This window comes from Pygocentrus nattereri, chromosome 16, assembly GCF_015220715.1.
Source record: "Pygocentrus nattereri isolate fPygNat1 chromosome 16, fPygNat1.pri, whole genome shotgun sequence".
NCBI lineage: Eukaryota > Metazoa > Chordata > Actinopteri > Characiformes > Serrasalmidae > Pygocentrus > Pygocentrus nattereri.
In genome coordinates, this window is record NC_051226.1 from 33,139,499 (window position 1) to 33,164,753 (window position 25,255).

The 25,255-nt window shown below is 43.8% G+C and overlaps 1 protein-coding gene across 1 annotated transcript in view; it reads left to right on the top strand.

The window, feature by feature from the left end:
* The window catches only part of LOC108410755 (E3 ubiquitin-protein ligase UHRF2), a 112,969-nt gene that overhangs the window by 37,920 nt on the left and 49,794 nt on the right, over window positions 1–25,255 (top strand). The window contains exons 2-3 of the mRNA XM_017681998.2: window positions 13,424–13,735; window positions 15,697–16,004. Of these exons, the coding sequence (XP_017537487.1) occupies window positions 13,424–13,735; window positions 15,697–16,004 (620 nt within the window). The remainder of the gene's footprint in view (window positions 1–13,423; window positions 13,736–15,696; window positions 16,005–25,255) is intronic.

The following is a 25,255-nucleotide window of genomic DNA, read 5'->3' on the forward strand; positions in this document are numbered from 1 at the left end:
GAGGGGTGAGCTCTGTCTGCTGGAGCAGAGCGGGCGTCTCCTCACATTTCCCAGAATTCCATGCTCTCTCTGCAGTGGCGGGTTGGTAGCTTTAGCTCTGTCGCTGAACCTGAATAGCGACGACTGTGACAACATACACTTTGGGTTTCTTTGGGCATTTTCATACACACACACACACACACACACATGCTCATACACACAGTTACAAAAGCCTCGGTTCACACAAGCGAGGGTCCCGATCCACTTCTTTTGCCCTGCGATCCGTTCCAGATACTTTAACTTTGAGTATCGGCTGACAGCAATCCAATCCGACCCAACCTGATCCAATCCCATCCAATCCGATCTTTGTAGTTTTGGAGATAATACAAACCACGTAGTTTAGGCGAGAAGCCAAAACCTTCCTCAACTTCCAGTGTAAGTTCAGTTGTAAAGACACTTTATTACAGATAAATTTGGACCATTTTTGCTTCTCAGTTCATCGTAAAATCATAAAAGATCAAATTATGTCAGAAAAAAAAAACAAAGGCGGTTCCAGCAGTGACTTCACCATAAAGCACAGTTCAGTGGTTTGGCCTAAAAAAGTGACCAGCTTGAGTTCATCGAACTACAAAACATAGGCACACAAATGATGCTGTGTTCACGACTCGTCAATGATATATACGTGTATATAGGTATTTATATGTAAATGAGCTCTTTTCTGATTGGCTGGCCTCAACACTGCAGGCTGGATTGGCGGCTGTATGTAGATGTTTCGGGTCCTGTGACATCACAAAAGCAATGAATTCAAAACGGTGCTTTTATTTTGAAAAAGTAGCTTTTTTTATGATATGAACACCAATTAGCGGTCCAAGCCTGGGTCACACAGAGGGAAAAACACAGCACATGCTAAATCACACACACACACACACGCTCTGGCTGATCTGAGCCAGCGAGCGTTTTTCTTCAGCGCTCTGTCTGACGGCTCGTCTCTCCTAAACGAGCCGCCACGTTTGCGTAAGCAACCTGCCATTTTAACGCTCTCTCAAAATGGCGGCTGGACCCACCAGCCGCGGGACGGCTGCCAGCGCGTGGAGACGGAGGGGAGGACGTCTCGGCCTCAGCCTCTTAATTACACGCAGAAAAGCCGCCGCGTTCAGCTGCTGCGGTGCCCGCCGGAGTAATCCACCGCTGCTCCAGGGCTGCCTTTAGCAGATTAAAGTGATAGTTCAGCGTAAAATCACATTCACACAGTTTTGCCTCCCCCCACTACCTCACCCCGAACGCAGCCATGGTCGGTGCGTGAAGGTTGCTTCTTTAGTTTTAGCACTGGAGCTATGAGGCTAATGTAGCTAACAAGCAATACAGGCTTATGTACAGCAGTCAGCATCAGTGAAACCCTATACATGCTGATGCTGCGTTTGGCCTTGTGTAGGGCTGTAGGGGGGTCCTACTTTGGAGACCCTCACCCATCCCAAGAAAATAATGTATGCAAACATAAAGTAAAATTATTATTCGTTATGTCCAGCAAAAAGTTCAACAAGTGCAATCGCACCGTTAAACGCTTTTAGTCCACTTTAATTGAACTGTTCAGTGTAAAAATCGTCATTATCGTCAAAAAGCAGGTCCGGCTCGATGTTTAGGCCTCAAATGATCTCAAAATCAACACTAAACTTGAGTTGAGAACGGTTGCTAAGGTGTTGCCAGGTGGTTGCTATAGTATTTTATATGGTTGCTAGGGTGTTGATAGGTAGTTGCTGTGGAATTCCAGGTGGTTGCTAGATTGTTAGTAGGCAGTTGTCATGGTGTACGGGGTGTTTATTTAGTTGTTCACACGGAGTTGCCAAGTGTTAGCTACGTGTTGTTGAACATGAATGGTGGCCTATAAGAGGAACGAGGGATGGAAAAACGACATGTCCAGGCTGAGCGACTACATTTGGGCCCATATTCCACCCCTTGTTTTAGAGTGTCTCCTTGCCCCTTGGAGCTGAGTTAGAGGGTAGTGGTTGAGATGTTCTTCTACGAAATGGGACCCTTAAATAAAAAGAGCATTACTTCATTAAGAGGCTACTAGTGTTGCTCTGTAAGCGACCCTGCCCTCTTTGAAGCCAGTGAATCAATATGAAGCGTATGATATGACGCGTATGATTTCCCATTATTTATTTTCACCCACCCATTATTCTTATTATGATATGAAGCTGACGTCAGCTATTCGCCAGCTTTCTATTTAGATTTGTCTGTTCCACCTTATTCTCTGATCTGAACCCGAGTGGTGTTCAGTTTTTGGACTTCTGCGCAAACCACAGTTTGTCCATCACGAACACCATGTTCGAACACAAGGATGTCCATAAGTGCACATGGCACCAGGACACCCTAGGCCGCAGTTCAATTATTGACTTTGTAGTCGTGTCATCGGACTTGCGGCCATGTGTTTTGGACACTCGGGTAAAGAGAGGAGCTGAGCTGTCAACTGATCACCACCTGGTGGTGAGTTGGATCAGGTGGTGGGGGAAGATGCCGGTCAGACCAGGCAAGCCCAAACGTATAGTGAGGGTTTGCTGGGAACGTCTAGCAGAAGAACCTGTCAGATTGATCTTCAACTCACACCTCCGTCAGAACTTTGACCAGATATCGGGGGAGGTGGGGGACATTGACTCAGAATGGGCCATGTTCCGTTCCTCCATTGCTGAAGCGGCTGACTGTAGCTGTGGCTGTAAGGCAGTTGGTGCCTGTCGGGGCGGTAATCCTCGAACCCGGTGGTGGACACCCCAGGTGAGAGATGCCGTCAAGCTGAAGAAGGAGTCCTACCGGGCATGGTTGGCCTGTGGGACACCAGAGGCAGCTGGCAGGTATCGACAGGCCAAGCGATCTGCGGCTTCAGTTGTCGCCAAGGCAAAAACCCGTGTATGGGAGGAGTTTGGTGAGGCCTTGGAAAGTGACTTTAAGTTGGCTCCGAAAAGATTCTGGCAAACCGTCAGGCGACTCAGAAGGGGAAAGCAGTGTGCCACTAGCACTGTATATAGTGGAGATGGTGTGCTGCTGACTTCAACTGAAGACGTCATTGGGCGGTGGAAGGAATACTTTGAGGACCTTCTCAATCCCACCGACACGTTCTCCAGTGAGGAGGCTGAGTCTGGGGACATGGGAATAGGCTTGTCCATTACTGAGTCCGAAGTCGCTAAGGTAGTTAAGAAGCTCCTTGGTGGCAAGGCTCCAGGGGTGGATGAGAACCGCCCTGAGTTCCTCAAGGCTCTGGATGTTGTGGGGCTGTCTTGGCTGACACGCCTTTTCAACATTGCGTGGACATCGGGGGCGGTGCCACTGGATTGGCAGACTGGGGTGGTGGTGCCTCTTTTTAAAAAAGGGGACCGGAGGGTGTGTTCCAACTACAGGGGAATCACACTCCTCAGCCTCCCTGGCAAGGTCTATGCAGGGGTACTGGAGAAGAGAGTCCGGCTTATAGTCGAACCTCGGATCCAGGAGGAACAGTGCGGGTTCCGCCCTGGTCGTGGAACACTGGACCAACTCTTCACCCTCTCCAGGATTCTGGAGGGTTCATGGGAGTTTGCCCAACCAGTCCACATGTGCTTTGTGGATCTGGAGAAGGCATTCGACTGTGTTCCCCGGGGTATTCTGTGGGAGGTACTTCGGGAGTACGGGGTACATGGCTCTTTGCTACGAGCCATTCAGGCCCTGTACAAACAAAGCTGGAGTTTGGTTCGCATAGCCGGCAGTAAGTCAGACTCGTTCCCAGTGAGAGTTGGACTCCGTCAGGGCTGCCCTTTGTCACCGATTCTATTCATAATTTTTATGGATAGAATTTCTAGGCGCAGTCAAGGGATGGAGGGTGTCCGGTTTGGTGACCTCAGGGTCACATCGCTGCTGTTTGCAGATGATGTGGTCCTATTGGGGACATCAGGCCGCGAACTTCAGCTTTCGCTGGATCGGTTTGCAGCCGAGTGTGAAGCGGCTGGGATGAGAATCAGTACCTCTAAATCCGAGACCATGGTTCTCAGGCGGAAAAGGGTGTAGAGCCCTCTCTGGGTCGGGGATAGGCTCTTGCATCAAGTGGAGGAGTTCAAGTATCTCGGGGTCTTGTTCACGAGTGATGGTACAAGGGAGCGGGAGATTGACAGGCGGATTGGTGCTGGGTCAGCAGTGATGCGGGCTCTTTACCGGTCTGTTGTGGTAAAGAAAGAGCTGAGCCATAAGGCAAGGCTCTCGATTTACCGGTCGATCTACGTTCCCACCCTCACCTATGGTCATGAGCTTTGGGTAATGACCGAAAGAATAAGATCGCGAATACAAGCGGTCGAAATGAGTTTCCTCCGCAGGGTGTCTGGACTCTCCCTTAGAGATAGGGTGAGAAGTTCAGTCATCCGGGAGGGACTCGGAGTAGAGCCGCTGCTTCTTCACGTCGAGAGGAGCCAGCTGAGGTGGTTCGGGCATCTGGTTAGGATGCCTCCTGGACGCCTCCCTCGGGAGGTGTCACAGGCGAGTCCACCTGGGAGGAGACCCCGGGGAAGACCCAGGACACGCTGGCGCGACTATATCGCCCAGCTGGCCTGGGAGCGCCTCGGAATCCCCCTTGGAGAGCTGGTGGAAGTGGCTGGGGAAAGGGAGGTCTGGGCTTCATTGCTTAGGATGCTGCCCCCGCGACCCGAACCCCGGAGAAGCGGAAGATAATGGATGGATGGATGTTCCACCTTAAGTGGCCAGTATGGGAATGAGAAAATTCGCTAGCTAGCTAGAGACATCAGCAAAGTACTAGTGAAGATGAAACGGTGGTCGTCTTCATTTTTAATGGAGAAAAATTTGCCAGTTTTTCTTTTTTTTCTCATATCAGTCTTTTTGGAGCCTCTGAAAACCTATCTCAGCAAGAATCAGGACACCCTACCCCCTAGACGTGCACACACAAAACGGAGGGGTAGGGCTGAGTGGCAGGGGCGAGGGGTGAAATGGGATTGGGCCTTGGGGAAAGTGGGGCAAACTCATCCACATTACTATCAGTTTAACCCTTTTCTCAGGCTGTTACTTGAAAGGAGAACAGTGACAATGAGACATCACTAATCGATAGCTGTGGAGTGAAATGCAAATACTAATGAACTGTGTGTGTGTGTGTGTGTGTGTGTGTGTGTGTGTGTGTGTGTGTGTATGTGTCGCTCTGTTTGAGAGCTAAAGCCGTTAGAGATGGACGGAGAGACTCACTGTCTCAAAGACAAACACAAACTCGTTTACTGTTAGACGGTGTGGTTTTATGCCCGAGTGACGCCGCAGACCGTCTGTCTGGTCAGTTTGGCCGTCTGCATAAAACAGCGTCTTCTAATGACCGAATAATCATATGATAGAGTTGATATGAAGCAGCTGTATTTACATAATTATTTAAATGCTTATTTTGTAATTGATCCAGATGAATCACATCACTTGTTTTCCATTTAAAAGCAGTGGTTTTTATTATAGTTATATGAGGGGACAAAATCAGCTTCATCGCAATGTTTTCATTACTTTCAGCAATTCGGTAACATTATTTTTATTGTGTGAAGGCAGAACCTAACGCAAAACTTTCCTCACCGGCATCCAGTGAGAGCAACAGCGCCTGCATGGCGCTATATACATACAGTGGAGTGGGAGGAGTGTCCTATGTGGTCTGCTGTTCTGTTTGTAGAAGAGATGCTGTGGATAAATTGCTTCATAATATGTTGCACATCTAAGAGCTTCGCTTAAAGTCCTGTTAGTAGTCTTGCGAAGTCTCCTTGGCAATGCAGACCAGCCTTACCTGCATTTGGGGGGAGGGGGAAGGGGGGCATAGTCAAATTAAGATTTTTCATTGATCTGTTGCTTTAATACCATGGGCTGCTTGGGAAAGACCCTCACCTTTCTGCATGCACTGAGGACAAGTTTTCCTCAAGGCCGTTGTGCAAAGCTTTTGGCTGAGGTGGAGAAGCTGCTGGTCACGTTTGGAGCCTTCAGAGCGGATTAATGAAGCTGCTGGTCACGTGGAAAGCCGGGGGAGGGAGTGTGACGGGCTGATAGTGCTTTAATTAAGCTGGTAGTGAATAAAGCGTGAATAAAGTTCTGCTGGCAGAAAAAGTTGTATACACAAGATGGCCACTTTATTAGAAACACCCACCTTGTGCTTCCACTAACTGGCCACTTTAATAGAAACACCTGTATTGAGTGTCCAGATTTGCAACAGATGCAGCAAACAGTGATAGCAAATGGAAGTGAACTAGGCTCTCGTTATCTTAGCCAACACGCCACAGTCCCAAACACAGAACCGGTTCTATTCCAGCTATTTTTCAGTTTGTTCTCTTTCACTCTCGCAGGCTTTAGTGTTTATCATCTACGCTTGTTTCAGCAGAGCAGCAGTCGGTCAGAACCAGACCTGCACTGTGGTGTGTGGCTCTGTTTGGGTCTGTAGCTGCTCGCTAAGCTAACGTTAAGCTACAGATCCAAACACCACAGAACAGGTTTCATTTCTGTCCCTTTAGCTTCAGTTACTCGACTTCACGTCAGATTGGAGTCATTACCATCTAAACCTGTGTTAAACTTTAGTTAGTATGATTAGAACATGTTCTGTGGTGAGCAGGGCCGTTATCATGCTAGCCAAGCTAACGGACCCTAGTTAGCAGCACTGTTTAACACTGTCAGACTGTCAGATGGGCTGGTTTGACGTTTTTTGAACGATGGATGAAAATCATGCTCTTTGGCTTTATTCACTTGGCAGGTAAAATTGGGCAGGCAGTGTGGCGCTGAAGTCCAATACATATCTGATAAGCAACAGATACGAACAGCCAGTTCGGAGTTTTACGTCAATGCAACTCGACGTTCGTCAGAATTTTGCGTCACTGAGACCCGATAAACATCTGGACTGACGTTTCTGTACATTTAAGATGACACTTATCCGAACCCCTCAGTTTTCACAGAGGTTTCGAGCGCAGCTGTAGGAGAGTGAGGCCACAGCGTCAAAGAGCAGTTAAACGCCTGAAAGCAAAGTTTGAAGAAACCAAGGACGAGAAGCAAAGAAGTGGCTGAATAACTCAGCTGAAGGGGTTCGGCTGACAGCACTGACAGAAAATCTGAAACCCCAAATGAAGAAACACAGTCACTCGTTCTCTCTCGCTCTCTCTCTCTCTCTCTCTCTCTCTCTCTCTCTGTTTTTCTGTCTTTCTCTCCCTCTCACCCTTTAAACTCTCCCTCCGTCCTTCTGTCTCTCTTCCTTACTCTCTCACTCTCTCTCTCGCCCTTTACTCTCTCTCTCTCCGTCTTTCTATCTCTCACTCTCCCTCTCTCTCTGTTCGTCAAGGTTTCTTTCTTTTGTTTCAGCTCTTGTTTTTCACGTTCGCTCCATATTTCCTCCTGTCAGCCAGCGAATGGAGGTGTTTCTCTCATAACACACACACAGCTGTATAAGTGGTGTGTGTTGGTTTTCGGTGTTCAGAGGGAAAATGGCGGCAGCTTCTTCTTCTTCTTCTTCTTCACTCCGGCGCCGTCTGCAGTCAGTGCAGCCGCCATGTTCGCTATTTACCCTAACATAACACACACACACACACACACACACACTCTCAGAGAGTGGAAAATGTGATGGTAGAGAATGATAATTGTGTTTGTGTGAGCAGGAAGCTCCAGTCATGACTGCTTTAACACACACTATCACACCATAGGACAATGTAACACACACTAATACACACTATCACACCATAGCACAATGTAACACACACTAATACACACTATCACACCATAGCACAATGTAACACACACTAATACACACTATCACACCATAGCACAATGTAACACACACTAATACACACTATCACACAATAGCACAATGTAACACACACTAATACACACTATCACACCATAGCACAATGTAACACACACTAATACACAGTATCACACCATAGCACAATGTAACACACACTAATACACACTATCACACCATAGGACAATGTAACACACACTAATACACACTATCACACCATAGCACAATGTAACACACACTAATACACACTATCACACCATAGGACAATGTAACACACACTAATACACACTATCACACCATAGCACAATGTAACACACACTAATACACACTATCACACCATAGCACAATGTAACACACACTAATACACACTAACACACCATAGCACAATGTAACACACACTAATACACACTAACACACTATAGCACAATGTAACACACACTGATACACACTAACACACCATAGCACAATGTAACACACACTAGTACACACTAACACACCATAGCACAATGTAACACACACTAATACACACTATCACACCATAGCACAATGTAACACACACTAATACACACTAACACACCATAGCACAATGTAACACACACTAATACACACTATCACACCATAGCACAATGTAACACACACTAATACACACTAACACACCATAGCACAATGTAACACACTAATACACACTATCACACCATAGCACAATGTAACACACACTAATACACACTATCACACCATAGCACAATGTAACACTCACTGATACACACTATCACACCATAGGACAATGTAAAACACACTAATACACACTATCACACCATAGGGCAATGTAACACACACTAATACACACTATCACACCATAGCACAATGTAACACACACTAATACACACTATCACACCATAGCACAATGTAACACACACTAATACACACTATCACACCATAGCACAATGTAACACACACTAATACACACTATCACACCATAGCACAATGTAACACACACTATAATACACACTAACACACCATAGCACAATGTAACACACACTAATACACACTATCACACCATAGCACAATGTAACACACACTGATACACACTATCACACCATAGCACAATGTAACACACACTGATACACACTAACACACCATAGCACAATGTAACACACACTAATACACACTATCACACCATAGCACAATGTAACACACACTAATACACACAATCACACCATAGCACAATGTAACACACACTATAATACACACTAACACACCATAGCACAATGTAACACACACTAATACACACTATCACACCATAGCACAATGTAACATACACTAATACACACTAACACACCATAGCACAATGTAACACACACTAACACACCATAGCACAATGTAACACACACTAATACATACTAAAATGCCATGTACACAATATAACACACACCGACCATAACACAATGTAACACACACTACTGCACACTAACATGCCATAACACAATGTAACACACACTAATACACACTAAAATGCCATAACACAATGTAACACACTAACACACCATAACGCTGTGTAACACGCACACACACACTAACACCCACTAGCACACCATAATGCACACTAACACAATGTTAGATACACTAACACATCGTAACACACAGCACACGCCAACACACTTTAACACACACTATCACACCATAACACATACCACCTTCCTACACACTGTAACACACACTAGCACACAGTAACACAACAGAACACACACTTACAAATGCCAACTCAACATGACGCACACTAACACACTTTAACACAGCATAACACACTGTAAAACACTTTAACACACACTGTTATACCGTAACACATACCACACCCTAACACACTGTAACACACACTGTAACACACGCGAACACAACATAACACACACTAACACAGTAACACACACGAACATACCACAATACTGTGTAACACAGACAAACACAACATAACACACTGTAATGCCCACCGTAACACACTGTTACACACACTAACAGTGTTACAGACACTAACACATCGTAACACACCACACGCCAACACACTGTAACACAACAGAACGCACACTAACACATGCCACCTGAACATAACATACACTAACACACTGTAACATACACTAGCACATACCAACACACTGTAACACACACACTAATGCACTGTAACACACATGAACACAACACACACTAACACAGTGTAAGACACCATAACACTGTGTAACACACACTAACACAACGTAACACACTGTATCGCACACTGTTACACACACTAACACACTGTAACACAACATAACACATTGTAAGAAACACTAACACACTGTAATCATGGTTCTCCTGAGGCCAGACCACCTGACATAGTAAACGGACCCATTCTAACCACGACTCAAACATCACACTTTCCCTGAATCTGTGACCTCAGCATTGCATCATGAGGGTCACTGAGGGTCTTCTTTATGATGCAATACACTGGCCCCTTTTTTGTAAAATGCATGTCAAAATAAAAGTCCTTTGTTTTTTGGTTCTGTCGCCTGATATCTGAGAAAGGTAAAACTTGTGGGCAAATGTTTTTCAGTGACTTGAGCACTTTTATTTGCATTTTGCAACATAGATTTTATTTACATGTTTTCAAACAGAAAAAAAAACATTCCAAACTATTTTAATTAGAATTTTATAACAAGTTTACTTTTTTAAAGGTTTGCTTAATCAGCATATATGCCTGAACGGTTGCGCTACCTGATGTTTTTAGACTTTTGAATGCAAAAAAGAAACAAAAATTAATTTTACATGGATGTGCGGAAAATAGTTTTACACAAAATATGTATTGTTGAATAATTTTATATATCTTGAATTGATATATACCGGATTGGTCATCTGGAGAGTAACACAGGTTACCAGTGCTTCACAGACGCAGTCTAACTTGGGGAAGGGGCAGTCGTGTGCTGGAGGTTAGGGATCTGGCCCTGTGACCAGAAGGTTGCCGTTTCGATTCCCAGGGCCGACAGTCCATGACTGAGGTGTCCTTGAGCAAGACACCTAACCCCCAACTGCTCCCCAGGCGCCGTGGATAGGGCTGCCCACCGCTCCGGGCAAGTGTGCTCACTGCCCCCTAGTGTGTGTGTTCACTGGTGTGTATGTGGTGTTTCACTTCACGGATGGGTTAAATGTGGAGGTGGAATTTCCCCGGTTGTGGGATCAAAAAAGTATCAAAAAAAAAAAGAACAAAGGACAGCATCATGGCCCTAGTGAGTGTTGGGGGGGGGGTGCTTTTTGTATAGACATGCTACACAGAACCGTGTTAGCGTGATGTTCCCCGCTGTAAGCGGGATTTCAGGTGCCTCACCACATTTTAACAGCAAAAATACAAGTATAAATATAGTAAAGCACATTCTGATTTTTCAGAAGTTTACTGGGTTGTCACCCAACTGCACTGTAGGTAGTTCAGTTTTTAAAGAGAACAAATGTTCATGTTCGACTGTTTTTTAGGTTCATTCATAGGAGGACCTTTATTTTGAAGAGGCTGAATGCAGGGAGTAGAGCAGAAGGCTATGTTTTTAGCTAGTTGTGCTGGAGAGGCTGTGTTTCTTCTCTGTTTTCAGCTTTATTTAATTAAAAATAAAGCTGCGTCACAGAGCAAAACCTTAAGCTCTCTGAGTTTCTCCCGAGAACCCAGAACAGTACAGTGTTCTGCAGTTTAACATACGTCCAAATAATCTAATATTCAGGTCCAGCCCTATTAGCTAAATGGCTAACTGCGCTACGTTCTGTGTATAATAATGTAAAATGTGGCTACACTATTATTCCTGTGAACTTTGGGGAACTATAAACATAAATATATATATATATATATATAAATACTATAAATTAAATCCAGCTGTAAACTAGCCCTAAGACCAAAACACTGAACTCCTGTGTGGTTTGTGGTTTGTAGTTAAATCTCTCGGCGCTGCGTTTCCTCCCTGATTCATCTCTGTGGTTAGCATGTGAACGCAGCTAAGAGGCTAAAGTCTGAGGAGAATCTCGCTTGCATTTGTTTAAATATCACAAATATTCAATTAAACAAGTTTGTGTTATTAATAAATGATGATTTGTTTGATTCGTAGCTTATAAAAACAATTCGATACTGTTATTTTTTTCCATGCAACTGTGTCTGGAGGAAATATAAGCGACCGCTGGTCTCCGTGTGTGTATGTGAGAGTCTTTTTTAGTTACCATAGCAACTTACCCCTTTCCCCTCGTGATGGTCACTCTTATTATTTATTTATTTATTTATTCATATGTCTGGAGTTCAGTCTACAACACAGCAGACGACTAAGCAAAAGTCGTTCCGCACAACCAGGAGCCAGAAACATCATCGGCTTCTGTGCTTTATGTACTGGTAATGCTTTATGAAGCGGTTATGATGCTTTATGAACAGAGCTGGGTATCGAAATTGTACGCTTTCATTAAATGGACTTATTACTCCACTGTCACAGAGCATCAAAATGTCTGTCATTCATTACCAAATTTACGTACCCACGTAGTCAGTCTTGTCTAAATCTAGTCTTTTAAAATCTAGACCACCGATTGGCTGTCTGAATTACAATTCTTATGCATATTATTAACATCAGTGGTTCTAGATTAGTCTGGAGCCTGTTACAGTCAACAAATACTACCAGCACCTCACACAGTGGTTCAAGCCACACCCACTTTTAATTATTTAATGTAGTTAGGATGCATTATAAAGCACTTATTATGTTCTGTTCTATTTTGTTATGCTTTCATGGGTCACAGTTTTCCAGAAAAAGACTTTTTTTTTTCTCTCATAAACATGACATAGAGACGTTCCTACATACATGTATTAGCAACCACCTGGGACACTATAGCAGCAACCTAACAACATTCACTTTGGCTACCACATGGGGTTCCATAGCAATGGCCTAGTAACACCTTACCAACCACCTGGGGTTCCATAGCAATGGCTTAGTAACACCTTAGCAACCACATAGGATACCATAGCAACAAAGTAGTAACACCTTAGCCACCACCTGGGATACCATAGTAACATCTGAGAAACCATTTAGGATTCCATAGCAGTGGCCTTGTAACACCTTAGCAACCACCTGGGATACCATAGCAATAACCTAGCAGCACCTTAGCAAGCATGTGGGATTACATAGCGAACACCAAACAACACCTTAGCCACCACATACAATACCATAGCAACAACCTGGTAAAACCTTCGAACCACATGGGATTCCATAGCAATGGCTTAGTAACACCTTGGCAACCACATAGGTTACCATAGCAACACCTTAGCAACCATGTGGGATTCCATAGCGACAAACCAAGCAACACATTAGCGACAACTTAGCAACCACTTGGAATTCCATAGCAACCTTACTAACCACCTGGGATACCATAGCAACAACCTAGCAACACCTTGGCAAAAAGCGGTTATAATATGTTCAAAAGTGTTTACCTTGTTTTATTAGACTTGTTTTTATTTATGAAAAAGTTATAATGCTGCAGTTATGAAACATTATGCTGCATTATGAAGGATTATGAAGGTTTGAACAGGTTTGAGGGCTAATCTGATATTGCATGTTTGAGCGTGTTGATACTGCATTTGTATCCAGAGTGGTTTCTTTTCTCTGTATTTATGTGTTTCTTTGTTTATTTGTTTATTTTTATCCACAGATGGAAGATGGCCAGACGTTGTTTGACTACAACGTTGGCCTCAATGACATCATCCAGCTTCTCATTCGCTCTCAGGCTGACCCCCCAGACAGTCCCGCCAGCAACAACTGTGAGGGAGTGGTCTGTAACACAGCCCCTCCCACCTCTGGCTCGGCTCCCAACTCCAGCACAGCAACAGCAACCACGTCCTCCCCAGCGACAGTCACTAGTAACAATGGAAACGGCTCTAAGTCATGCAGTCCACTGTTGGACAGTCAGCCATCCACGTCGTCCCCAACGTCCCTCGTTAACCCTGGGATTGGCGTGTACAAGGTGAGAAACTGTCTCGAATCTTAGTGAGACAAGTCCAAGTTGTGTCTCAAGTCTCTGAGGTGCAAGTTCGAGTCGAGTCTTGAGGTTCTGAGGTATGAGTCAAGAGTCTCTAAGATGCAACTCTGCGTCGAGTCTAAAGTCTTAGTGGTGCAAGACTGGGTCTCAATTCTCTGTCCTAGTTTAGTTGTAAGCCTCTGACATAGAAGTCCAAATTGAGTCTCAAATTCTGTGAGGTGCAAGTTCAAGTCTCAAGTTTTGAATCGAGTCTTAAGTCTCTGAGGTGGGAGTCCAAGTCGAGTTTCAAGTCTCTGAAATGTGAGTCTGAGTCTAAAGTCTTAGTGGCACAAGTCCAAGTCATGTTTCTAGTCGCCGAGGTATGATTCTGAGTCTTGGGTCTTAGTGGTGCAAGTCCTAGTTGGGTCTTAAGTTGAATCGAGTTTGAAGTCTCTGTGGTATGAGTCCAAGTTGTCTTAAGTCCCTGAGACGTGAGTCTGTGTCGAGTTTTGAGTCTATGAGGTGCAAGTCCTAGTCGATTGTCAAGTCTCTGAGGTGCAGCTCTGTGTTGAGTCTTGGTGATGCAAGTCTGAATCTTGAATTTCTGGAGTCCAAGTCAAGTCCTAAGTCTCTGACATATGAGTCCAAGTCTTGAGTCTCTGGGGAGCAAGTCTGAGCTGAGTCTTAAGTCTTAGCGGTACCATTGTGAGTCTTGAATCTTTGAAGTGCGAGTCCGAGTCTCTGAAGTGAGAGTAAGAGTTCAGTCTCTGGTGTATGAGTTAGAGTCAAGACTCTGAGAAGCAAGTCATGAGATGAGTCTTAATGGTATAAGCGAGTTAAGGCTTGAGTCACTGAGGAGTGAGACGAGTCAGTATATCTTAACATTTTTTTTGTATACAGCCTGAAATAAATGAAGATAACTGAGGACATTTCTAAGTGTTTACTAGTAAGAAGAATCAAAACCCTACTCAGCATTGTTTTGGTCAGCCGCAGGCTTCTTAGCTGCCCGGATGTGGCCGACATCACTGGGCCAAATAATTTGAAGTGTCCCGTCCAGGCAGTGCCTGTTTGGTTTGCAGATGAAGGCTGTGAACTTGTGGCATGAAGTCACATTTCTGATACACAGCCGAAGATTTTGCCTTTTGTTCTCATTTCATTCCCTTGGTTTGTTGAGTCGGTGCCTCAGTGCCTCTGCTGGCACAGCTCAGATCTGCAGGCGCTGACAGCTGCTGTAGCGCTGGTGATTTGACTAAAGTTATCCAGCACGAGTCGCTGTGCATTAAAGTCGTACTGATTTCAGAGTCGCCCCTCCTTTGCTGCAGTATCAACTTCTACGCTTCTAGGAACGCTCTAGATCAGAGGTCTTCAAATCTGGACCTTGAGTCCAGTTTCCTGTTCTGTATTTCATAAACGCTGGTAGTTAATTGAACTGCTAATGGAGTTGATTGCCCACCTAGGGTTATACCCACAAGTGTCTGCAAAATCCAGGACGGGAGACTGGATTAAAGGTCCAGATTTGAAGATCTCTGCTCTAGGTGTTGGGACATTGCTGTGAGGATTTGATTGAGCGTTAGTGAGGTCAGGTACTGATGTTGGATAGTCAGTTCTGGATTACTTCAACTCATGCCAAAGGTGTTGGAGGGAGATCCATCATTCCAGAGAACATAGGTCCAGTTCTGGGGGCTGTATAGCCTTCTAGCTAATGTCCGGCATTGTGCATGGAGACCTTAGGATCATGTGCAGAGATTTTCTGTGTTGTGCATGGCTGTGATTGTGAAGGTAAAGCCATCTACCTGCCTATTTGTCTGTCTGTCTTATCTATATTGTCTTTCTATCTATCTGTCTACCTAACGATCTATCTGTCTATCTATCTATCTATCTATCTATCTATCTATCTATCTATCTATCTACGACTGTGACATGACTTTAATGTCCGTTTCACTGTTCATTCTCTCTTTTGTCCTCAGATCAATGAGCTGGTGGACTGCAGGGACGTCAGCATTGGTGCCTGGTTCGAGGGCACCATCGAGAGGGTCACCCCAGCTGCTAAAGGACTCAACAGCAAGGCTGAAACGCCTCCCACCACTGGAAGGGTGGGCAGACCTAGCAAACGGACTAATGGAAAGCTAGAGTCAGAGCCCTGCCCGCCGGCCTCGGACAGTAACGGCACGGCCGGCACGGGCTTAAATTCGGACAGTGAGGAACCTTCGACATCTCAGATGGATTCCACAACGCACAATAAAGAGGACGTCACATACCACATCAAATACGAAGAGTAAGTGCAGTTTGGAGTTCTAAATGATGGAACGTAAGGGTCTCTGTGCTATTATAATGAGAGAGTGCATTTTGGGACGTGTGAGGTAAGTCACTGTGTTTGAAATGGTCATCTAATCACTATTCTCTGCTTTGGATCACTATATGGGGGACAAGAATGGTACCCTAATCACTGTTCCCTACTTTTGAACACTATATAGGAAACAGAAATGATCCTCTAATCAATATTCTCTACATTGGAGCACTATATAGGGACAGACATGGTCCTCTGATAACTGTCCCCTACTTTGTGTAGCACTGTGTAGGAAACTGATATGGTCCTCTATTCAGTATTCCCTACATTGAAGCACTATGTAGTGAACAAAAATGGTCCCCTAATCACTGTTCCCTACTTTGGAGCTCCCTATAGGGAACATACATAGTCCTCTAATCACTATTCACTACATCTGAGCTCTCTATGGGGAACGTACATGGTCCCCTTATTACTGTTCCCTACATTGGAGCACTATATAGTGAACAGAAATGGTCCTCTAATCAATATTCCCTACATTGAAGCACTATATAGGGACAGACATGGTCCCCTAATCACTATTACCTACACTGTATGGGAAACAGACCTGGTCCTGTAAACAATATTCCCTACACTGGAGCACTGTGTGGGGAACAGACATGGTCCTGTAAACAATATTCCCTACACTGGAGCACTGTATGGGGAACAGACGTGGTCCTCTAATCACCATTCCCTACATTGGAGCACAACGCAGTGAACAGACATGGTCTGTTAACCACTATTCCCTACATTGGAGCCCTATATAGGGAACAGGTGCGGTCCTCTAATCACTATTCCGTACTTCGGAGCACTATATAGGGAACAGACGGCTGAGAGTCCAGAGGGTGGTGAGAGGGTGGACTGAATCAGATGCTAATGTGTTTTTTCTGGAAGCGGCAGAACAGACATGAGGTTAATATGGGTTACTGAGGGAAATGACCTCAGCACTTCGACTGAGGCTCTGTTTCAATGCTTTTTAAACACACCCTCGCACGCTTAGACCCTCAGATGTGCGTCACACCAGCATTACACAAGTGACCACTCTCAGCAGAAAGGGCGGAGGGAGCAGTGTGGAGCAGGTTACTCAGATGGAGCGCACTCGCCATGACCCAGATAGCCTCAGTGAGCTAATCGGCTAGCCATACGAACTTTGCACAACAAAATAACTTAATTAAAAACTTTGAACATAATTTGTTGATTTTTCTGGCGCTAGACTTTATTTTAGAACCCACAAAACGAACCCCTGTGATTACTTAACATTACTGCTACTGAGCGCTGACTGGTTAGCTTTACTGCTACTGAGTGTTGATTGGTTAGCATTACTGCTACGCAGTACTGATTGGTTAGCATTACTGCTACTGAGTGCTGATTGGTTAGCATTACTGCTACGGAGTGCTGATTGGTTAGCATTACTGCTACTGAGTGTTGATTGGTTAGCATTACTGCTACTGAGTGTTGATTGGTTACCATTACTGCTACTGAGTGCTGATTGGTTAGCATTACTGCTACGGAGTGCTGATTGGTTAGCATTACTGCTACTGAGTGTTGATTGGTTAGCATTACTGCTACGCAGTACTGATTGGTTAGCATTACTGCTACTGAGTGCTGATTGGTTAGCATTACTGTTACTGAGTACTGATTGGTTAGCATTACTGCTACTGAGTGCTGACTGATTAGCATTACTGCTACGGAGTACTGATTGGTTAGCATTACTGTTACTGAGTGCTGACTGGTTAGCATTACTGTTACTGAGTGCTGACTGGTTAGCATTACTGCTACTGAGCGCTGATTGGTTAGCATTACTGCTACTGAGCACTGAGTGGTTAGCATTACTGCTACTGAGCACTGATTAGTTAGCATTACTGCTACTGAGCTCTCATTGGTTAGCATTACTGCTACTGAGAGCTGATTGGTTAGCATTAGTGCTACTGAAAGCTGATTGGTTAGCATTACTGCTACTGAGTGCTGATTGGTTAGCATTACTGCTACTGAGCCCTGATTAGTTAACATTACTGCAATTGAGTACTGAGTGATTAGCATTACTGCTACTGAGTGCTGATTGGTTAGCATTACTGCTACTGAGCGCCGACTGGTTAACATTACTGCTACTGAGAGCTGATTGATGAGCATTACTGCTACTGAGTGTTGATTGGTTACCATTACTGCTCCTGAGCCCTGATTGGTTAACATTACTGCTACTGAGTGCTGATTGGTTAACATTACTGCAACTGAGTACTGAGTGGTTAGCATTACTGCTACTGAGTGCTGATTGGTTAGCATTACTGCTACTGAGCGCTGATTGGCTAGCATTACTGCTACTGAGCAGTGATTGGTTAGCGTTACTGCTACTGAGTGTTGATTGGTTAACATTACTGCTACGGAGTACTGATTGGTTAGCATTACTGCTACTGAGCGCCGACTGGTTAACATTACTGCTACTTAGAGCTGATTGGTTAGCATTACTGCTACTGAGCCCTGATTGGTTAACATTACTGCTACTGAGTGTTGATTGGTTAACATTACTGCTATTTAGAGCTGATTGGTTAGCATTACTGCTACTGAGCACTGATTGGTTAGCATTACTGCTACGGAGCGCTGATTGGTTAGCATTACTGCTACTGAGTCCTGGTTGGTTAGCATTACTGCTACTGAGTGTTGATTGGTTAACATTACTGCTACGGAGTACTGATTGGTTAGCATTACTGTTACTGAGTGCTGACTGGTTAGCATTACTGCTACTGAGCCCTGATTGGTTAACATTACTGCTACGGAGTACTGATTGGTTAGCATTACTGTTACTGAGTGTTGATTGGTTAGCATTACTGCTACTGAGTACTGAGTGGTTAGCATTACTGCTACTGAGCAGTGATTGGTTAGCATTACTGCTACTGAGTGCTGATTGGTTAGCATTACTGCTACTGAGTGTTGATTGGTTACCATTACTGCTACTGAGTGTTGATTGGTTACCATTACTGCTACTGAGTGCTGATTGGTTAGTGTTACTGCTACTGAGCCCTGATTGGTTAGCATTAGTGCTACTGAGTGCTGATTGGTTAACATTACTGCAACTGACTGCTGATTGGTTAGCTTTACTGCTACTGAGTGCTGATTGGTTAGCTTTACTGCTACTGAGAGCTGATTGGATAACATTACTGCTACTGAGTGTTGATTGGTTAGCATTACTGCTACTGAGCCCTGATTGGTTAACATTACTGCAACTGAGTACTGAGTGGTTAGCATTACTGCTACTGAGTGCTGATTGGTTAGCATTACTGCTACTGAGTGTTGATTGGTTACAATTACTGCTACTGAGTGCTGATTGGTTAGCATTACTGCTACTGAATGTTGATTGGTTAGCATTACTGCTATTGAGAGCTGATTGTTAGCATTACTGCTAATGAGCACTGATTGGTTAGCATTACTGCTACTGAGTGTTGATTGGTTAGCATTACTGCTACTGAGCGCTGATTGGTTAGCATTAGTGCTACTGAGTGCTGATTGGTTAGCGTTACTGCTACTGAGTGCTGTTTGGTTAGCATTAGTGCTACTGATAGCTGATAGGTTAGCATTACTGCTACTGAGTGCTGATTGGTTAGCATTACTGCTACTGAGCCCTGATTGGTTAACATTACTGTTATTGAGTGTTTATTGGTTAGCATTACTGCTACTGAGCCCTGATTGGCTAACATTACTGCTACTGAGTACTGAGTGGTTAGCATTACTGCTACTGAGCACTGAGTGGTTAGCATTCAAGTTCAAAAGCTCTGAAAAATATAACAGTGGTGTTAAAGTGTTTTTTGCTGTTCTGTGTTCAGGAAATTAATGTTTTAGCATTTATAAACTGTGATTTTGCTCAAATGCTCCATTTCAACCCATTCGTTTGGACTCACTCAGGAGCGCCCTCTAGTGTTTGAAAAACAGACGTTGCAGAGTGGACATTCTCCTCTCTCCAGAGTGGCAAAGCAAAAGTATTCAGAAATGGCCAAAAACAGCCCCAGACTCACAAAAATATGACTTTCTTTTGTCTATCAACCTGAAGGAGGATGATACAGCAAAAATATAACATCAAGATTCTTCAGGAAATTCTCAGAATGCATGATAAGTCACGATTTGTCTCTTTATCGACATTTGATCAGAGAAAACGGGTACAACCAAAAACTGTGAACACAGTGATTTTTATTCAATATTGGCACTAAATCCAGTTGAACAGGACTAATTTTGCTCTCTTTATAATGCAACATGCTGTTGGTCAGTTTCTACAAGTACTGACGATATTCACAAATTTATCACAATAATAATGTGTATTGTCATCCAGCTATACGGAAACCAACACAAATGCTGTAAGTGGACCTTGTAGTTGAAACTGAGACGTCTCAAGTCTCTGGAAATGTTTGTTTTGTTGTTTCAGTGATGCTTTGCCAATTTGCCCGTAAACCTGGCTGAATTAGATTGAAATTGGGAGAGAGGTCTGCAGCTGGGGTCAGTCTGCAGCCGGTGTGAGAAACAAAGGGAAAGAGATGAAAGAACAAATTATGAATACAAACATATACAGCGTCTCCATCAGAGCAGAGCATTAATGTTCACTGTTAAATCACAAACAGATGCTCTTCATCCTGTATGAGCTTCTAAACTCACAGCACACTGTAATATACACTATATCCAAAAGTATTCAGTCACCCATCCAAATCATTGAATTCAGGTGTTCCAATCACTTCCATGGCCACAGGTGTGTAAAACCAAGCACCTAGGCCTGCAGACTGCTTCTACAAACGTGTGAAAGTTTGAAATTTCTTCACTACTAAATATTCCACAGTCAACTGTCAGTGGTATTATAACGAAGTGGAAGCGACTGGGAACGACAGCAACTTAGCCACAAAGTGGTCGGCCACGTAAAATGACAGAGCGGGGTCAGCGGATGCTGAGGGGCATAGTGCACAGGGGTCACCAACTTTCTGCAGAGTCAATCACTACAGACCTCCAAACTTCATGTGGCCTTCACATTAGCTCAAGAACACCGTAGAGAGCTTCATGGAATGGGTTTACATGGCCGAGCAGCTTCATTCAAGCCTTACATCACCAAACGCAATGCAAAGCATGGAATGCAGTGGTGTAAAGCGCCGCCACTGGACTCTAGAGCAGTGGAGATGTGTTATCTGGAGTGACCAATCACGCTTCTTCGTCTGGCAAGCCGATGGACGAGTCTTTTCATGGGTTTGGCGGTTTCCAGGAGAACAGTACTTGTCTGACAGCATTATTTGATGGAGGGGGGATTATGGTGTGGGGTTGGTTTTCAGGAGTTGGGCTCGGCCCCTCAGTTCCAGTTAAAGGAACTCTTAATTCTTTAGCAGACAAAGAGATTTTGGACAATTTCATGCTCCCAACTTTGTGGGAACAGCCTATGTATTAAGAACGGGATGTTGCTCAAGCTCATATGTGAAGTCAACTTGGACTTCTTCGACAACCTCATTATATTCACAGAAGCTTTGGGAGGAAGTTTAAACTTCTTCAATCAAGTCAAGCTATTCCGTCTCTATGGTCAACTCTGCATGCCGTCGCACGTCCTACACGTCATCAGAACACTACTGCTCTGTGAACTAGTAGTGTTGGAGTTTCCATGACTACGGCTGTCACTGAGCAAACTGGAAAACGCGGAGTGGATTACTCCGACTACTACAGAGGCACATTTCTCCATCTACCATTAAAGTAGAACTGTTCAACGTACAATCACTTACAAATAAATCATGTCTGATTCAGGATCACATCTCTGATAGAGGCTTAGACTTGATGTGTCTTACAGAAACATGGCATCGACCAGAGGCATTCTCTGTTTTAAATGAGGCTTGTCCGTCTGACTATTCATATTTACAGAAAGCCCGTAGCACAGGTCGCGGTGGTGGCCTGACTGTCATCTACCGCAGTGATCTGAAGCTGTCGGCGCTGCCCCTGCCTCACCTGTCCTCCTGTGAATGCATGGCATTTAAGTGTATGACGTTTCTTCTCATCTTCTCACCGCCTAAATCGAATTCATCTTTCATACCTGAGATGTCAAACCTTCTTTCTATTTTCTGTCCAACCTCAGCAAATATTATATTAGGCGATATGAACATCCATGTAAACACCTCCTCCTGCTGTTTTGTTGCTGAATTTCTTCAGCTATTGGATTGTTTCAACCTTAGCCAGCTTATTGATGTTCCCACACATGTTAGGGGACATACTCTAGACTTGGTCATCACTGGCTCTTCTGTTGTTACTAATCTGTCTGTGTATGACCTGGGTGTATCTGACCATAAGGTCCATGGAACTACCACAATCAGTGTCTTTCACACAGTCAAAGTGGGAAATTTGTTTCAGGAACCTGAAAAATATTAACCAATAGTCTATGATAAAGAACTTACAACATCTCCTTCAAGCAAATCCATCATCAGCCAATGATGCAGTGGACTTGTATAACAGAACCTTAAGCAGTGTTCTGGATTGTCATGCTCCTGTCAAATCTAGAGTGGTCACTTTCTCTGAATCTGCTCCCGGGTTCTCTGAAAATCTATGGAAAATGAAGACAGCTGGTCGTGTCCTTGAGCAACGTTATAAAGCTTCAGGGCTCACTGTTCACAGGATCGCCTATCATGAGCATCAGAAGTCCTATTCAAGGTCTCTCAAGGTGTCTCGCTCACAATATTACTCCAAAATTATTACAAATGGAATGGGAAATTCCAAACAGCTGTTTTCAACAATTAACCTCCTCCTCAAACCCCAAGCTCTCCCACCACTTAAAACCACACATGAGCAGTGTGATGAATTTCTGACTTTCTTCTCAAAGAAAATTGACACAATTCGCGGTGCATTATCAACCTCTTCCACCATACCTGTGCAGGTTGCTTCGTTACAGTCTGAGGTCTCTGAGCCTCTGAGCTGTTTCCCTGTAGTCTCACAGAGAGAGATTGAAGACACAATCAGAGGCGCAAACTCTTCCACCTGTAATCTGGATCCCTTTCCCACAGCCATGGTGAAAGTTAACATTATTAGTCCTCTGATTACTACCGCAATAAATCACTCTCTCCAAACTGGTCAAGTTCCTATTGCTCTAAAAACTGCTATAATAAAACCACGGCTAAAAAAATTCTCCCTCAACCCTGATGTCATTGGGAACTACAGGCCAATCTCAAACCTCCCTTTCCTCTCCAAGGTCTTGGAGAAAACAGTTGCAGCCTGTCTTCTGGATCATCTCAGGCATAATTATCTTTTTGAGAAGTTCCAATCAGGTTTTTGCTCTGCCCACAGCATTGAAACTGCCCTGATCAGAGTTATAAATTACTTATTAATGGCAGCAGATACTGGCTCCCCTTCACTTCTTGTCCTCCTGGATCTGTCTGCAGCATTTAACACTGTTGACCATGGCATACATCTGAACAGGCTCTGTTGCATCATTGGCATGAAAGACACTGCATTGGACTGGTTTAAATCATACATAATGGACAAAACAGAATTTGTTGAGCTTGGGAAAGCCAGATCTCAGGCTCACTCAGTGACCTTGGAGTTCCTCAGGGATCAGTCCTTGGCCCCATCCTTTTTATTCTGTATTTATTGCCACTGGGCAATGTTATCAGACGCTATGGAATTTCTTTTCATTGCTATGCTGATGACCTACAACTTTACCTGAAAGTTGGCTCTTCACCATCATTACTGTCATCAACTTCTCAGGCAACAACCCCTCTCACACAACTTACTGACTGCTTGGAGGAAATAAAAGTGTGGTTGGCTCATAATTTTCTTCAGCTGAACAGTGCAAAAACTGAGGTAATTATGGTTGGAACCCAACAACAGATTCGGCTATCCCATGTTTCCAGAATTACACTCTTTGGACAAGACATTTCTTTATCCTCTACAGTCAACAACCTGGGTGTTAAACTGGATTAACAACTCACCTTTGATAGTCATATTAAACATATTTGTAAGACTGCCTACCACCATCTCAGAAATATTGCCAAGTTGCATCCTATCCTCAGTCTGTTTGATGCTGAAAGACTGGTCCAAGCTTTTGTGTCCTCAAGACTAGACTACTCTAATGCTCTTCCCTTGGGGCTCCCTAATAAGAGTATTGAGAAACTACAGTATGTTCAAAACAGTGCTGCCAGGGTCCTGATGAAGGTACACAAAAATGAGCACATTACACCTGTTCTTCAGGCTCTTCACTGGCTCCCTGTGACTAAGAGGATTGAGTACAAGGTTCTCCTCCTTACACACAAATGTGTTCATGGCCAAGCTCCGTCTTACTTAAATGAACTGCTAGTACCTAAGACACATGTACGAGCCCTTCGCTTTGTGCATCTCCACCGTTTTCTTCCAACTAGAACAAAACTTAGTACCATGGGTGACCGTGGGGAAGCCTCAGACAACTGATTGTTTTAAAAAGGGACTAAAAACAAATCTTTTTAGGAGGACATATGGAAAATATAGTATTATATTTTATTAGTATTATTTGATTATTATCTTTTAATTAATGTTTTATACTGTGAACACTTTGAGATTTACTATAAATGAAAAGTGCATTATAAATCCAATGAATTATTATTATTATTATTATTATTATTATATGTGGGTGAAGGCAGGTGACCGAATACTTCTGGCAATATAGTGTGTGTGTGTATGTATGTATGTATGTATGTATATATATATATATATATATATATATGTATGTGTGTGTGTGTGTGTGTGTGTGTGTGTACCGATCAGGCATAACGTTATAACCTCCTTGCTTCTGCGCTCATTGTCCATTTTATCAGCTCCACTTACTCTTTGTAGTTCTTCAGGTACAGACTGTAGTCCATCTGTTACTTTGTTAGCTCCCTTTTACCCTGTTCTTCAGTGGTCAGGACCCCCATGGACCCTCAAAGAGCAGATACTTGGGTGTTTGGGTGGTGGATCATTCTCAGCACTACAGTAACGCTGATGTGGTGGTGGTGTGTTAGTGTGTGTTGCGCTGGTCTTAGTGGATCAGACACAGCAGTGCTGCTGGAGTTTTTTTTGTTTTTTTTTAAACTTTGTTTTATTGAGTTTTTAGAACATTTGCCATTCAGGATAGAATTTTTCTTATAAGTTGCATAGAAGAACATGTCAAAACAGAACCAAATGTAAAAGGGAGAAATTTTTTTTTTTTTTAAATCTTAGCAAAAGACCGAATAAATAAATAATAATAAAGGAATAAA